Raw genomic sequence first — 14,597 nt, 5'->3', positions numbered from 1 at the left:
GTGGGCCTTGCGATTTGCTCCCCTTGAGCTCTCTCCCTTCTCAAGCTCTCATGCAAGAAGAAGAAGTAGAAACACACAAATTTTCATTCAAATATTCATCATCTCATACAATGCATGAGGCCTCCTATAAATAGGCCAAACTGACACAAAACTAAAAGACATAAATGCCCTCGGGGCTACAATATCAAATGAACTCCCATAAGGGTAAAAATGGAAATACTGAAAAATAAACTATTACATAAAATGACTTAAAATAAAACTCCTGATCGTGGCCGTCGATCTCCGGTGTCTCCGATGTCGACATTTCTGACGATGTCCTCATCAGTTATCCTATCAACAATCACTCATATTGCATCATGATATTGGTTCATGAATCGAATACATGTGCAAGCCACAATAATTCTAAGACAACAAGTCAATCAAATTAAGGTACATGGAAAAGGGTACCACAACTAACTAGTCATCTATAGAGGTCAAAAATGGCTTCGATCAGTTTGGATCTTTAACTTTCCCCTATGGACTGCATGCAACTTCATTATGTTCAGTTGGCTTAATATGCCCATTCACAACAAAAACTTTCTAAAGATTGATCCCGACCCACCAATCAATCTACTAGAGGGGAGGTGACATTTGCTTCGTGGAATTTAACCAAAGCAAGGCAGACAACGTGGGCTCATTTTGAAATTAATCCATTTCTTGTTGGGCTGATATAATGTAAACATGGAAAATTAATTAAGAAACTTAGTAAACTAATTTAGCATATACATTAAAGACTTAATTGGCTTGATTAAGCCCTTTGTAAATTAGGCAAAGCAAACTATGCCAAAATTTAGGTAATAAAGTACTAGTTAATTAGCCCTTCACTAATCAAGGGAGATATATTAAACACTAATTGCAATAAACAAGATGCTTAAATACCAACAAAAACTCTAAGTTATATACCCATCAAAGCAAAATGTCAATATAAGTAACATAAATACTACAATTTCAAGCAACAATTCATCAAGTACAAGCCACAATTTAACAGTAACTCTTCGGGGTGTCACTTATTTTGAATTTTTTTCGAGTATTATTTTGTCAACAGAATCAATCAGTAACATAATTTGCTTATACATAGCCAGAAGATTTAAAATTTTGGTGCTTTTTATAACAATGGTCTACATAGACACCAATGTAAAGCAAAATGCATCCGCTAATATTTACCACTCCCACATGGCGCTTCATATGCAAAAGCCATCCACACTACAGCAACGATAACACAAATATAATAAGACAACTTTTTGGCACCACAAATATCATCGAAGCTAACCATAAGCTTAATCAGTAAAGCTTCTTTTTACACATGGAAATATCTCGTTTATTCTCTAAGCATTGAACACAAAATATTAAACTAACCTTCTTTGATGTTGTCTCAGCTTCAATCCAAGCATCATCCACACTCTTATGCAGTTTTTCAGTGGTCTTTCTTGTTCTGCATTTATCGATACAAAGTAATTTTACATCTCCATTTAATGAGAAATCTGGAGACTATTAATGTTTTGGTTGAACTACTCCACAAATTTCACAGATGATAAAAAATGTGCCTACCTTGCCTTCAGATCTTCTTTGACAACTCCCAATTTCTCATTTAGATCCTTAATTGATCTTTGAAATTCTTGATTACTGTCATCAAACCAAACAAGCCGTTATCTTTTAACTAGGATTCAATATATCGAACTTGAATGTAAGAGAAAGCCTGCAGCACAGTGACATGTCAAAACGATTGACCATTTAAGAGACCAAGACAAACCTAGAATCGAAAAATGTTAATAGCAAAAAAAGTTTATCTTATGCCCAGAAAGATAACACCTAATACAGATGGTAACATAAAAAATCATGACTGTTAGAGCAATAGATCACAATTGAACACGTGTGTTGCCCACTAATCTCTATATAATTTGCCAACCAGCCTGCATGCAATTAACAAGAATACGCCAAAAACAAATAAATATTTTTGTGAGATGATTAAATATATTCATACTACCAAGAATCGTTCCCGACACTTAATACAAGTTCCTAATTGTCGAAATATTGAAATAAAATTAGTCAAAACAAAGCTATAAGATAGAAGTCGGGCTCATGTTCAACTAAAAGCTTTCCTCGATCCATGAAGGCCACGCACATCAATCTAGGAGCAAATCTTTGAGCTTCTCCAATAGAAATGCATCTTTTCTTTCTTTTGAATCAATTCGATAACAGTATGATACTTAACAGGATATATAATATAGTTAGTTGGTTAGATAAAAAGTGAATAAAAAATCTTTTAAAAAATGGTGTTACCTTTTTGCTTCCCCCTTCAGTTGCTTTGAAAACTCATTAAAAACGCTCAATTGACGAGGATTTCCACATTTGTGTGCTGTAATTAACCAATGCTGCAAAAGTGCGCCCAAAACATCATCAATATGCTTTATATACAATCATTTTCAAATATTGAAATTCTTACGGTAAGGGAAAAATATAAGACATTATGGTAGAGTAGAATGAAAATAAAAGAAAGATAAAACATCATTCATGTACATATTTATAATGGAAAAATTGGATATGGTACTACGACAAGAAATCAAGTTAGACATGGCCATAGAAGAGAATGAATGGGTAGCACATGCTGAGAAAAAATGCCAAAACATAGAAAGGAAAATAAGCAGCAATATATGCAGCAGATCCAGGTAAAGTGAGGTGAAATAAAGGAGCTCATATGAAGGGGTTGCAAACACAATAATGATGGGTGAAAACTGGCGCTTCCAATGATGGTATAGGAAGAAATTTGACACACTATAAAGCATGGATGGAATACAGAATACAGAATACATAATATCAGTAGGATTACAGACTACAGTACAACTAGGAGACAATTAGCTACAAAAAACCAAATGCATTCAACCCATCAAACTATGGTGGAATATCATCATCATTAGCCTAATGCCAACCATCCGATGGAATATCCAATGAAATATGATAATATTAGCCTCTTTAATGTTCAAAACTTATGAATAGTTCAACTGTGGAAAGTTATTTCTCTACATTGCCTTACTAGGTTAAGGCATGTAAGGATAGTATTTGGTTTAATCCCATCTCAAATAATTGAAAAAAAAAAAAAAAGCTTATGTGGAAATACCATATGATTAGCTATCACCCATAGACTTAATATTTTGGATTGAAAACAAATTTGATCACTAGTGTGTCTTGCCCAATTTTAATTCCCTTTCCTCAACACTCCTCAACAAGTTGTATCAAAGTTAATGATTCAACTAAGATCAAGTAGTTTATGTAGTTTGTGGTTATCATGAGTTTTGATCAGCCTTCCACTGTCGTTAAGCAAAGTTCAAAGAATGGGTGACAAACAACAACGAATCCCATGTAATTGAATGGCTCTTGGTGAGATTGTTAAAACATGCGAGACATTGGGTTTAGTTTAACATCAAATATTTAAAAAAGAAGAGGTTGACCCTCACATGTAAGCTTAAACAGTTAAGAAAAATGGGTTTAATCATAAGTGTATCTAGCCCAACGTTAGTCCCCCTTTGGTAAACACTCCACAGTATGTTATCAACCAATCATCTTCAACATCATTAGCCTTATACCAACCATTAGGTGTCAATTTTATGACTAATTTTCCACTTTTTCCTATCAAGTAATGCTTGAGACACTGAAATTAATCTTTGTAGATAATTTTGAATAACTTGAAACCATGTTATCTTTTAGGTCCACCTCTTTGCCTAATTATTCTTTGCAGATCATTATGCCAACAAATAGGGATCAATTCTATGACCAATTTTCCACTTGTTCCTATCGAGTGATGCTTGAGACATTAAAATTATTCTTTGCATATCATTTTGAACAATTTGAAACCATGTTATCTTTTAGGTCTACCTCTTCGCCTATCTAAGCCTTCAACAATAATTTCATCTACATATCTAGTTGGTATATTTTCTATCTTTTGTTGTACATATCTAAACCAATAAGCATATTTTCAACCACATTACGTCATTATGTGTCACTCTAATTATTCCTTTAATATAATCACCCCATAATTTATCCTGATTTTGCCATGCATACATTTTAATAATCTCATTTTAATATTGTTTAACTTATCTAAAAAAATTTTATCACTCAATCAAATCCATACATCTTCAACCTAATTGTAATTGTAAATTTTATGTTTAGTATTTGTGATATCTTATACTCACATAATACTCAATAGTCATTTCTTTAATTTAACCACCAAATCTTAACACTAGAAATAATAGCCACATACACATTCGCAATCTTTTAACTACACCTAGATATAATTTCATATTCTAATAATATTATTTGATAACTATTAATATCACAACAAAATTAAAAAAAAATGCTGCATATTTTCCCAATTATTTTAACGTTTCACTTATTTCAGCAATTTTCTAACTAATTAAACCATGACATCTTAAGAATATATATATCAAGATATCATATTTTGATATCCTTAGTAAACATCTTCTTAACCAATACAAAGATATCGAATCAATGTTGATTCTTGACATAATCTTACAAAAATCGAAATTCTGTAGTTATTCAAAAGCTATTTATAATATTAACCACTGCTCCATCACATGTATTTTTAATAACTTCAGCATACTTTTGACCCATTTTTTCTTTAATATAATCCAAATTGATTGTAGTAGTATTCAATTGCAAGTCCTCTCGGGAATCAAGATCAATGTAAACGATTTGAAAATTCTATATCTTTGCCCTATAATTTTTCCAATAATTGTCTTAAAAAGCTTCAAAAGTAGAACTTTCTAAAATCAATTCTCCAAAACTGACTTGGGTTTTCCAAACCAATACTCCATTACTTTCACCCATAGGTTCATAGTATGCTCATAAATTTGATTGGTACAAAATACATTCTCTCAAGTCATTTTGCATCTTCTTGATTTTTAAATTTCACATAAAATAATTTGTTAGCAAAACCATTATCATATCAGTTATTTGGATGATTAATTTGTTTTACACCTAATTAATTTTTGCTTATTTTCAACATTAAGTTTAAATTATGACATTTTACTAAAAGGTGACATCCGAGCTCATTATCATTTGATTCTAACATCATTAAGGCACTCAATTGTAGGATAAATGATTAATTTAAACCGTTCAATTGAGTGTCTTGAATTCTAACCAAATAAATCAAATTAACTCTCTCAATAAAGTTATAAATAGGGCTTAAATTTCTACCTAAAAAGAGATTCAGGAGTTAAGAGAGCTAAAGAACTCTAATACATTTTCCAATGATCAACACCAACAACCACTATCAGCAACCGCTGCCACTATTTTCAATCTTCCGTCATCTGATTATTGACGCTTGGCTATTAACATCTACCCTGTTGTTAGGCTTTAACTATCCTCTCGTAGATACTTGAATTATTAAACCCTACAAAGGGAATCAAGCAATTATTTTCAATTATGTAATCATGTCTTCTTCAATTGTGGAGAAGAGTGGATTCTTGTATTTTCAATTATATAGCGAATTATTACAGCTAGATCAGGCCTTGTGATTTTTTTCCTTCTTAGGTTTTCCACAAAAAAATTATAATCTCTTACAATTTCTACCTAAACATGTTGGATTTTTACACAAAGCTAAGATATTAAATACAAATTCTACCATTGTGAATTTTCTTGCACATAATAGGACACATCCCGAATTGTATCTTAGTAGAATAGTGAATCAATTGATATATCAGCCCCTTAGCATGGCAAATAATAGCTAGAGATTTTGAGTTGAGAACAAAGATAATGGGAAGAATTTTCATGAGAAGATTAGGAAATCACTCAACCAAGCTAAAGGGACTCTATAACCTTTGAAAGAGGAATTACTCACACTTTTAACAAAGCATTCAACTAAAACAAGTAGATACAAATTTTACCTTAAACCATCCTAATAAAAGTGTTTATATAGCCAAAATAGATATTTAAAGTGGATGAAAAGTAATTTAATGCTTTGATTTATTACATTCCTCCACCAACCATTGTAAGCGGCCATTCAAGCCAGTAATTGTCGGTAGCTTAAGAAGCCGTCAAATGCAAAGTTCAAAAATAGAATGAGTACTTGAAGTTTTATTTATGAAAATAAGAGGCAGAAAAGGAGAAAAAAACTTCTGAAATTTGTGGTTCGTAAATAAAAGCAAGAAATTTAGTGAACAAAAAAAGAGCCACTTTCCCATCTCACACGGAAGTCCTTTCAACTCCTGGTTTATATTGATCACGCTTTCTTCTTTGTTCAATTCAGAAACAAGATACAACTATGAAATCGCAATTACCTCCCGATCATGGAGGATCTTAGCCCCTCCAGGGACGGCCGGGCAGGCGTTATGGCCGACCGTATCCGCATAATTACGTACAGTGCGGATGAGATTGTGCTTGCCGCTGGCCTCAACGGATTTGTTGACGGCGGACTTTAGCCACGACATTGATGGCGAGGGCCGTCAGCTATTGTAGAAGAATGCAGAGAACCGAAATCGGAAGGAAGCTGGAAGAGGTTTAGGGTTCAAGAGAGCCCGAGCTGCAGACGCACAAAAGTCTGCGACGCCACATGACGAAAAGGATTTCAGCTCCGTGGCATCCCGAAGTCGCAAGTGCCCTAAGTGGCGGTTTGGCAGCCAGTTTTTTTTTTTTTTTTAGGAAACCTTAAAGAGGCTTACGCATTAATTAAAATAAAATATTACAAAATCTTTAAGGGGATCTCAAGCTCACTATTGTTCAAAGGACTATTAAAATAAAGAAAAAAAAAAAACCTAGAAGCTCGAGTTCCCCGCTAGAAATCAGTACAAAAATCCCTAAGGACGTGTTACGGTGCTTAAGAAAAAAGCACCCAAAAATAAGGAGCTATCAAAAAACAGCCAAAATGCTCCCAGCAACCAGTCTCCTTGAAAACCTTGCTATCATCCACCCAAAAAATAAACTGCAAAAACAACCGATAGGCAAGAGAAATGAAACAAAAACTATAGCATAAAAAAACCTTAAGCATGAATCTCTGATAGCCCAACAAAGGATACAGCTGAAAGGATGAAAGCCACCCGAAGTCCAAGAAAGTCCAAATGCAATAATTGAAAATCACCCAAAAAGGATACATTATGAAGCTCCCAACATGAATAGCATACAAGGTATACAGCACATCCAGAGAGCACAAAAGGAAAACCATTCAAACCTTTCAACCATAAGTGCCAAAGGGAAGCCTGAACCCTAGCAAACCAAAGGCCGACAAAAGACCTGCAGTAAATAAAATACCCTCACAAACCCCCAGGAACAGCAGTGGATAAAAAGCACCCCATCATCAACTTAATCATCACCAGCCAAAAAACCTGGGTGACAAGCTAAGAGGGGCGAGCCACCAGCAAGCAAAACCAAAACCAGTAGGAGTCCACCAGATGAAAAACATGAAGAACAGAACAAAGCAGACAATCAAAGTAAACAAAATGTAACCCAAAAAATAGTAAATAATAAAACACACCAGCTTTAACCCCAAGTGAAAGGAAACAACTGAACTGAGCCAAGAGGGTAAAGAAACACCACCAGACAGACAAACAACCAGCTGCAGAAAAAAGAGACCTGTAACCACAAGAACAACCAGGTCTAATGCTTCACATAGGACATCCCAACTTAATCCAGTCTAAGAAGAACTTTAACAAGGAAAGGCAGTTGAGTAAAAGCCAGCTGATTAACACTGTCAAAATCACAACCTAACTTGGCCAAAACATTCGCACACGCATTCCATCATCCAAAATATAAGAAAAGGAGCATTTCATAGAGTTTAAAGTGTCTCTAATATCCCTACGAATGTAAAATAAAGACAAGAGCAAGAGTTATCCTCCTTAGAAAGGAAGGCCTTGTAGTCAAAATCAGAAACCACTTCCATAACAATATTATCCAGATAAAGACTAGCGCAACGCCTTAAGCCATGAAGCACAACATAGCAAATAGCATTGTTAACATCATCATAAGCAACTGGCCCAGCAAACTCCCACAAGTAGGAGCCATTGTGATCTCTAATGACACCACCACAACTAACAGTGATACCCACTATAGCACTTGCCACATCCAACTTGAAAAAATTAGGAAGAGGTTTAGTCCAAGTAATTCATCTAGAGACCTTATTGAGATTGTTAATCTCCAAATTAATACCAAACATGGGCAAAGTAAAAACAAAATTCTTGAAGTTCTTAAAAGAGAGAAGATTATCCAAATATAAAGCAGACACTTTGTCCTTAACTTTTTGAATAATCCTCTTGTAATTCATAACCACACCATTAAACCGGGAATCATTTCTCTCCGACTAAAGAAACCAAAGGATAAGAGGCGGGATAACATTCTGACATGCCCTTTAGCCTTAACAAACCAACAATCAAGCAAGTTGTATAAATGTTCACTAGCAGAAAAAAAAGTTAAACTGGAATATTTCTTAAAAATAAATCCAAATCTTAACAGCAACAGGTCCCAAGATGAAATTTTTTAGATTCATAATGTATTTCATATGTAATTTTTGAGGAAGTGGGTGTCTGATTCCCAAAATCATATATATGTCGAAGAAGTTAAGGTACGTCTGAATCTGAGTTATAAAAAGGAACTAGAGATGATTCTAGCTTATTATGTTAGGATACTAAGAAACAAATAGATTATAATGGTTAAAGTTTAGTTAAAAAAAAAAAAGAATGTAAAGAGAAGCTGCTTATGAGAAGGAATTTGAAGTGAAACAGTTATTTCCTGACTTGTTATGAGGATTTAAATCTTGAAATGTCAAGGATGATTTTTTTTTTTTTTTTTTTACCGTTCAACCCGTTCTAACTTTATTATATTTAAGATAACAAATTTAATTTCTTTATTTAAATCCATCTATATGTGTCTAGGAATGTTTTGTGTGCATGTGAGAGCTCGTATGTATTTTGAAATGAGTCTCGGTGGAATGTTTGCATGCTTGAGCAAGACTAAATTTTTTCCCTGGGGTGCTGCAGTGTTGAGGTTGGCATCACTTCGGCACCAGTGCTCTCGGGAAAATTGAAAAATAAATCAATGTGACGACATTGAAGGTGACGCAACGTTGCTATGGACTTTTTGAGGGAGCATCATGATGAGTGAGGTATGGAGTTGCAATGCTAAGCTGAATTAAATATCTAAAATATCCAAATTCACTATTTCATTCCATTCATTTCATTTGGAAAGCTATTTAGAGAGAGATATACAAGGAATTCTAAACATAGAAAGCCAAATTTAGACTACATGTTATTTTCTATTGATAGCCTTGTTATTAAAGTTGCTCGGAATGAGATAAGTGATATTATACTTATCTCAATTTTTAAAATACATATATTTCTAGAATTTTGTTATTTAATTTATAATCCTATTAGCAAAAAATAAGGATGACTTGTTATTTGCAAAACTTTCACTGTGTAATTTTCTATATGTTATAGAGACAATGATTCTGAATATTTAGATAATTTTCTAAAAAAAATTACAATGAGGATTTTGGGAATTTCGTTATTTTAATTTATTAGAAATAACCATAACTCTACAAAATGATATTGTAGTACAATTAAAGCTTTATGATAGTGCTCTTAATATTCAATGATAATTTATTTATGTTTTAAAATAATGAATTTCTGCATAGTAGTATACTTTTATGCCTACCATTAAGATATTTTGGTAAATTCTGAAATCAATTTATTTATATTTTTGTTACTACACTATGATGGATTATATGTTTATCTAATTGAATGGTGTACTTTTGGGGAGTTTAAGGTGGATGGAGAAAGCTCTATTTTGGTTCTAAATGTATATTATGGTGCTTATGAGTATATTCAAGTAATATATGCGTTCTTCTCAAAATTCTCTAAATTTTATTTGTTGGAAGTTATAAGAGTTAAATTCTACAAATTATGTTTGTTGGGAGGTATAAGAGTCAAAATTCTATGAATTATATATGTTCAGAAGCGTAAGGGTCAGAATTCTCTAAAATCTATCTCATATGAAGTGCTTGTTTATTTATTTTCTTAATATTGTTGTTTGAATTTCTAATAACTACAATTACTATTTTGCTCAATACAATGATTTATTATTTTATTTTTAGCACCCATTTAAATGTTTGATAAAAAAATCATTTAAAACTTTAGATTGATAAATGTAGCATGCTAAGTTAATGTTGCCTCATAATTTTTTCACCTTTTATTTTTAGCGACAAAGACGGGGAATGGGCCAATTGAGTAACAGTGTTAGGATTTGATCTAAGTTTGTTGAGTTTTTTTTTTTTCTTTCTTTTTAATTTTTGTACAATATTGGCTAGTTAATTATATTGTCCTATTATGTATCCATGTACTATAGCTTTATATTCATTTTGATGATAAATGAAAAGAGGATTTTGCAAATGAGTTTATTTTTAGAATATTGGATGTTATTAATAGCTTTGTGATTATTGTTGTTTTAAAATTAAAATTGTACAAAAATTCTGAGAGGTTTCTAAAATTTAAATGTTGGGGTTTGCTTTTTGCAAAACAACATGACATGACCTATCTAATATGTAGGTCTTATCAAGTTGGGCTATGAAAACAGTGACGATTCTTATCACCACATCATACCTATGCCACAACGCTTGCCAGCTCAAAACTTCATGCTATATCCATATTTTTACTTTTTAAATAAATTCATTTTAAGAATTATGGATTATTATCCTAATGTTCCCCCTTAGAACAACCCTATAATTCCATTGGTATCGCAAATCTTTACAGTATATAATTATGTTTCATGGAGAGCAATGATCATTATCATGTTTGCCAAGAACATGTTAGATTTCAATAATGAATCCATTCAAAAACTTGAAGTTGTGGATAAAACATTAAACATTCATGGGCACAAATTGATAATGTTGTGGTCTTGGATTCAAACATTTATATTCATGAAAATCTCAACAAGTATCATATATCTAAGAACTATTCATGATATTTACGATGATCTTCAAGTACCCTTCCAACAAAGCCATGGCCCCAAAGTATTTTTGCTATGCTATCAATGGTATTTCAAATTGTATAAATCTTTTTTTCACTTTAACTTTGAATAATCTAAATAAGGGTACTTATTATTTAGAAGATAGCATGTCCCCTCCCTTATTACTTTGTTGATCTACAATGGCAAGATCATTATTGTTGATTCTTATGAATGTTATTCATTTATTCAATTTAAACTAACATATTTGGGTGAACTAAAGTACTTCCAATAGTTATAAATTCCACATTCAAAGGCAAGTATCATTCTTTCATAATGGCATTACATGCTTCAATTCTTAGAAGATATGGGATTCCTTATCATTAAGCTAGTCACTACATTATAGGATCCCAAGCATCAACTCAATGACACCACTTATCATGCCCCAATATCTAAATCGAAATAATTTCACATGTCTCTATCATTTCAATTAACGATCATAGTTGATAACTTTATTTAGGAAATATAAAAATATTTTTATAGTCAAAATTTATATCATAACCCAGAGTCTAAAATAATATATATAACAGTCATGATATGCAACTAATAATAATATATCACTGTTAATACTTAATACATCATGACTACAAAAGAATAATAAAAAAAAAGATTAACATATATAGAAAGAAACTCAAGTCTTTAAACTATAACAACTTCAATCTACAGAATCCTTACCCTTGCCTAAAAGTATATAAAAATCATATAATGAGCATGTAATTTAACAAGTAACTAATATTTATAGCTAAATTCAATGCTTCAAATATAAGTAGTAAATATATAACTATAGAAATATGTAGCAGTCAATATATTATATAACTCATATACAATATTATCATATCATATTATATATTCATATTAGTACCCTTTTAACCTAGCTACATCTCAATTATGTGATTAATTAATCTTATCATCAGTCAATAAATCACGACATATCTTATCTCACATGTCATTAGTCTTACCAGTTGTCAAGCTAATAAGTCTTTGTTTGATCTATCATCTATCATTTATGGTATTTCTATATCTATCATATCATATATCCAGTTATGTATTTTATCATATATATGTAACAGTCCAAACTCTTAACTAACGAGATATTGTCAGCTTTGGCCTATGGGCCTCACGAGATTTTATGATCACCCACACTAACTTAGTTTTATCATGTTGATTAAATTTTCTAGGAGATCATCCATCTTAAGATTTCGTCGGGTTGAGCATGCTTAACTGCAAAGTTTCTTTAATGAAATTTCAACCGTTATACCAAAAGAAGCTTCAATATTTAAGAGTTTAATTTGTTCTTACTTAAGAGGTTTTATGATCACCCACACTTAAGTAATTAATTAATGTATTTGTCAATATATTTATCTCAGAATCTTCCACCATGCATATAGGATTATAGAGTTAGCTCCTACAAGTTTAAGTGGTGACTCCCGTCACATAGCATTTTGTCTCATACAGGGTTTAAAATGTGGCTCCCATGGCATAACATTTTGTCTTTTTATGGCTCTTAGTTCCCATCTTCTAGCTGGTGTATTGCTCTGATACCTTTTGTAACAATCCAAAATCTTAATTATTGAGATATTGTCCTCTGTAGCATAAAGGTCTTACGATTTTGTCTTATTGTAACTTCACAGGAAGTCACCCATCCCAAGATTTTTCTAGGATAAGCGCGTTTAACTGCGGAGTTTCTTTAATGAAATTTCAATCATTACACCAAAAGGCACTTTGAAATTTATGAGTTTAGTTTTTTTTTTTTTACATAATGGGTTTAACAATATACATATTAATATTTAATTCATCAATACATGACATCCAACTTTTATGATGTATTTTCAACATCTTTAATCTCAATTGTCCATCAGCTGATCATCAGTCTTTAATTTAACCTCAACTGTCAACTAATTAATCATCAATCTTTAATTTAATCATAATTATCAACCATTTTGTTATCATTTTTTAATTTAATCCCATGTCAATCAATTGGTTATTAATCTTTATCTTACCATCATCATTCATAAACTTAAAATCAATTCACAGGTAGTTTTTAGTGCATCATTAAGAGTTGTCACTTTATACCTATCAGTGTAATTCATTCGATTAGTTATAGGCTACTTCCAATGTTACACTTCAAACATTTTATTTTAAGAAAAGTCTGTTAGCTCACCCTCATATATAGGGTATTATATTTAAATAACCAACCCACATCAATTATGGTATTAACAACCATTTTTTTTTTATGCAATTGCATTGATTCATACAATAGTCTTATTATTTTATATATGCAATTCAACATTCAACTTCATATATAAAATGCAATAACCTATGAAATGCAAAGGAATCAATACACTATTTATTAACTCCATAAAATTATAATTATCAATTTACTCAATGAAAGTTTCATATAAATTAGTCAAAATATTCAGAATAATGATATCTATCACCTACAAATAATTATGCAGTGAAAGTTTATTAGAATGGGAGATATCATATTTTTATCACTTTAAGAAGGGAGAAATATACCAAACACAATATCATTGAAAACAGAAGTAGAGTGGAGGTCACTTACAATGATCATAACACTTTTTATAATAAAAGCGACGAGCGAAAAAGTCCCATGAAGCTTTCTATCTCTCTTCTTCTCTCTCCCTTATCTTCTCTTTCCCCTTCCTTTCATTCCCTAGTAAGCAATAAAATGAGAAGGGTATGAGATGGTGGTGATGGATATTTATATTAGATATATTAAAAAACACCGCAGTTCCCAGCTTCCCAGCGTCGTTGTACTGCATGATAATCCCAAAGTTACTGTAGACCATGGTCTTCAAGGCAACGGTTGCGTTTATTGTGGCCACTGTGCTTGCCAGCACAGCATTGTTTGTTGGATCCAAATTTTTCATATTTCAAATAATATTATTTTAAGAATTTTGGGTTATTACATATTTTACTTGATATCTCGATCTTAATATAAATGACTAATGGGATGATTGATATTTCTTACTTTGTATCAACCATATATCATTTTTATCATACATAAACTAAGTTAGTTCATATGCAACTAAGGGTACCATAACATACAACAATCAATGAACTTCTATTGTCTCAAATCAAATGTGGGACAATGTATATTCTTCTCCAGCTTCTAATCTTCACTAATAAAATATTTGCTTATGCTAATTGGGCAACATGCCTCAATATAAGGAAATCAATCACTTATTACTATGTATTCCTTGATAACTAACTTAATTTTTGGGAAGCTAAGCAAGAAACTATTTTGAGATCTTTCAGTGAAGTTTAGTATTTAGCATTAATTGTCATCTTTAATGAACTAACTTGGCTAACTCAATTACTATGTGATTTCAACGTCAATTTGCCATCTTTAGCATTTATTTTTCTTGTCACAATCAAGCCATAATTAGTAAAGCTGATAACCCCACATTCCTTGAAAGGGCCAAATACATTGATATCATTTTTCCACTTTATTCGTGATAAACTAATCGACAACTTCATCAAGCTCATGTTCGTACTTTCAGAGCATCAACTTGTTGATATGTTCACTAAGCAAG

At 31.9% G+C, this 14,597-nt stretch overlaps 1 protein-coding gene across 1 annotated transcript in view; it reads right to left on the bottom strand.

Annotated features, from left to right (window-relative positions):
* The window catches only part of LOC110111182 (mitochondrial import inner membrane translocase subunit TIM44-2), a 56,007-nt gene extending 49,330 nt beyond the window's left edge, over positions 1–6,677 (bottom strand). Inside the window, exons 1-4 of the mRNA XM_020842946.2 lie at positions 6,333–6,677; positions 2,320–2,411; positions 1,588–1,662; positions 1,396–1,471 (exon numbers count right to left, since the gene is read on the bottom strand). Coding sequence (XP_020698605.1) covers positions 1,396–1,471; positions 1,588–1,662; positions 2,320–2,411; positions 6,333–6,482 — 393 coding nt within the window. The 5' untranslated portion in view covers positions 6,483–6,677. The remainder of the gene's footprint in view (positions 1–1,395; positions 1,472–1,587; positions 1,663–2,319; positions 2,412–6,332) is intronic.
* Between the last annotated feature and the right edge of the window lie 7,920 nt (positions 6,678–14,597).

This window comes from Dendrobium catenatum, unplaced genomic scaffold, assembly GCF_001605985.2.
Source record: "Dendrobium catenatum unplaced genomic scaffold, ASM160598v2 fragScaff_scaffold_621, whole genome shotgun sequence".
Lineage (NCBI taxonomy): Eukaryota > Viridiplantae > Streptophyta > Magnoliopsida > Asparagales > Orchidaceae > Dendrobium > Dendrobium catenatum.
This window is presented reverse-complemented; position numbering and strand designations above follow the sequence as displayed.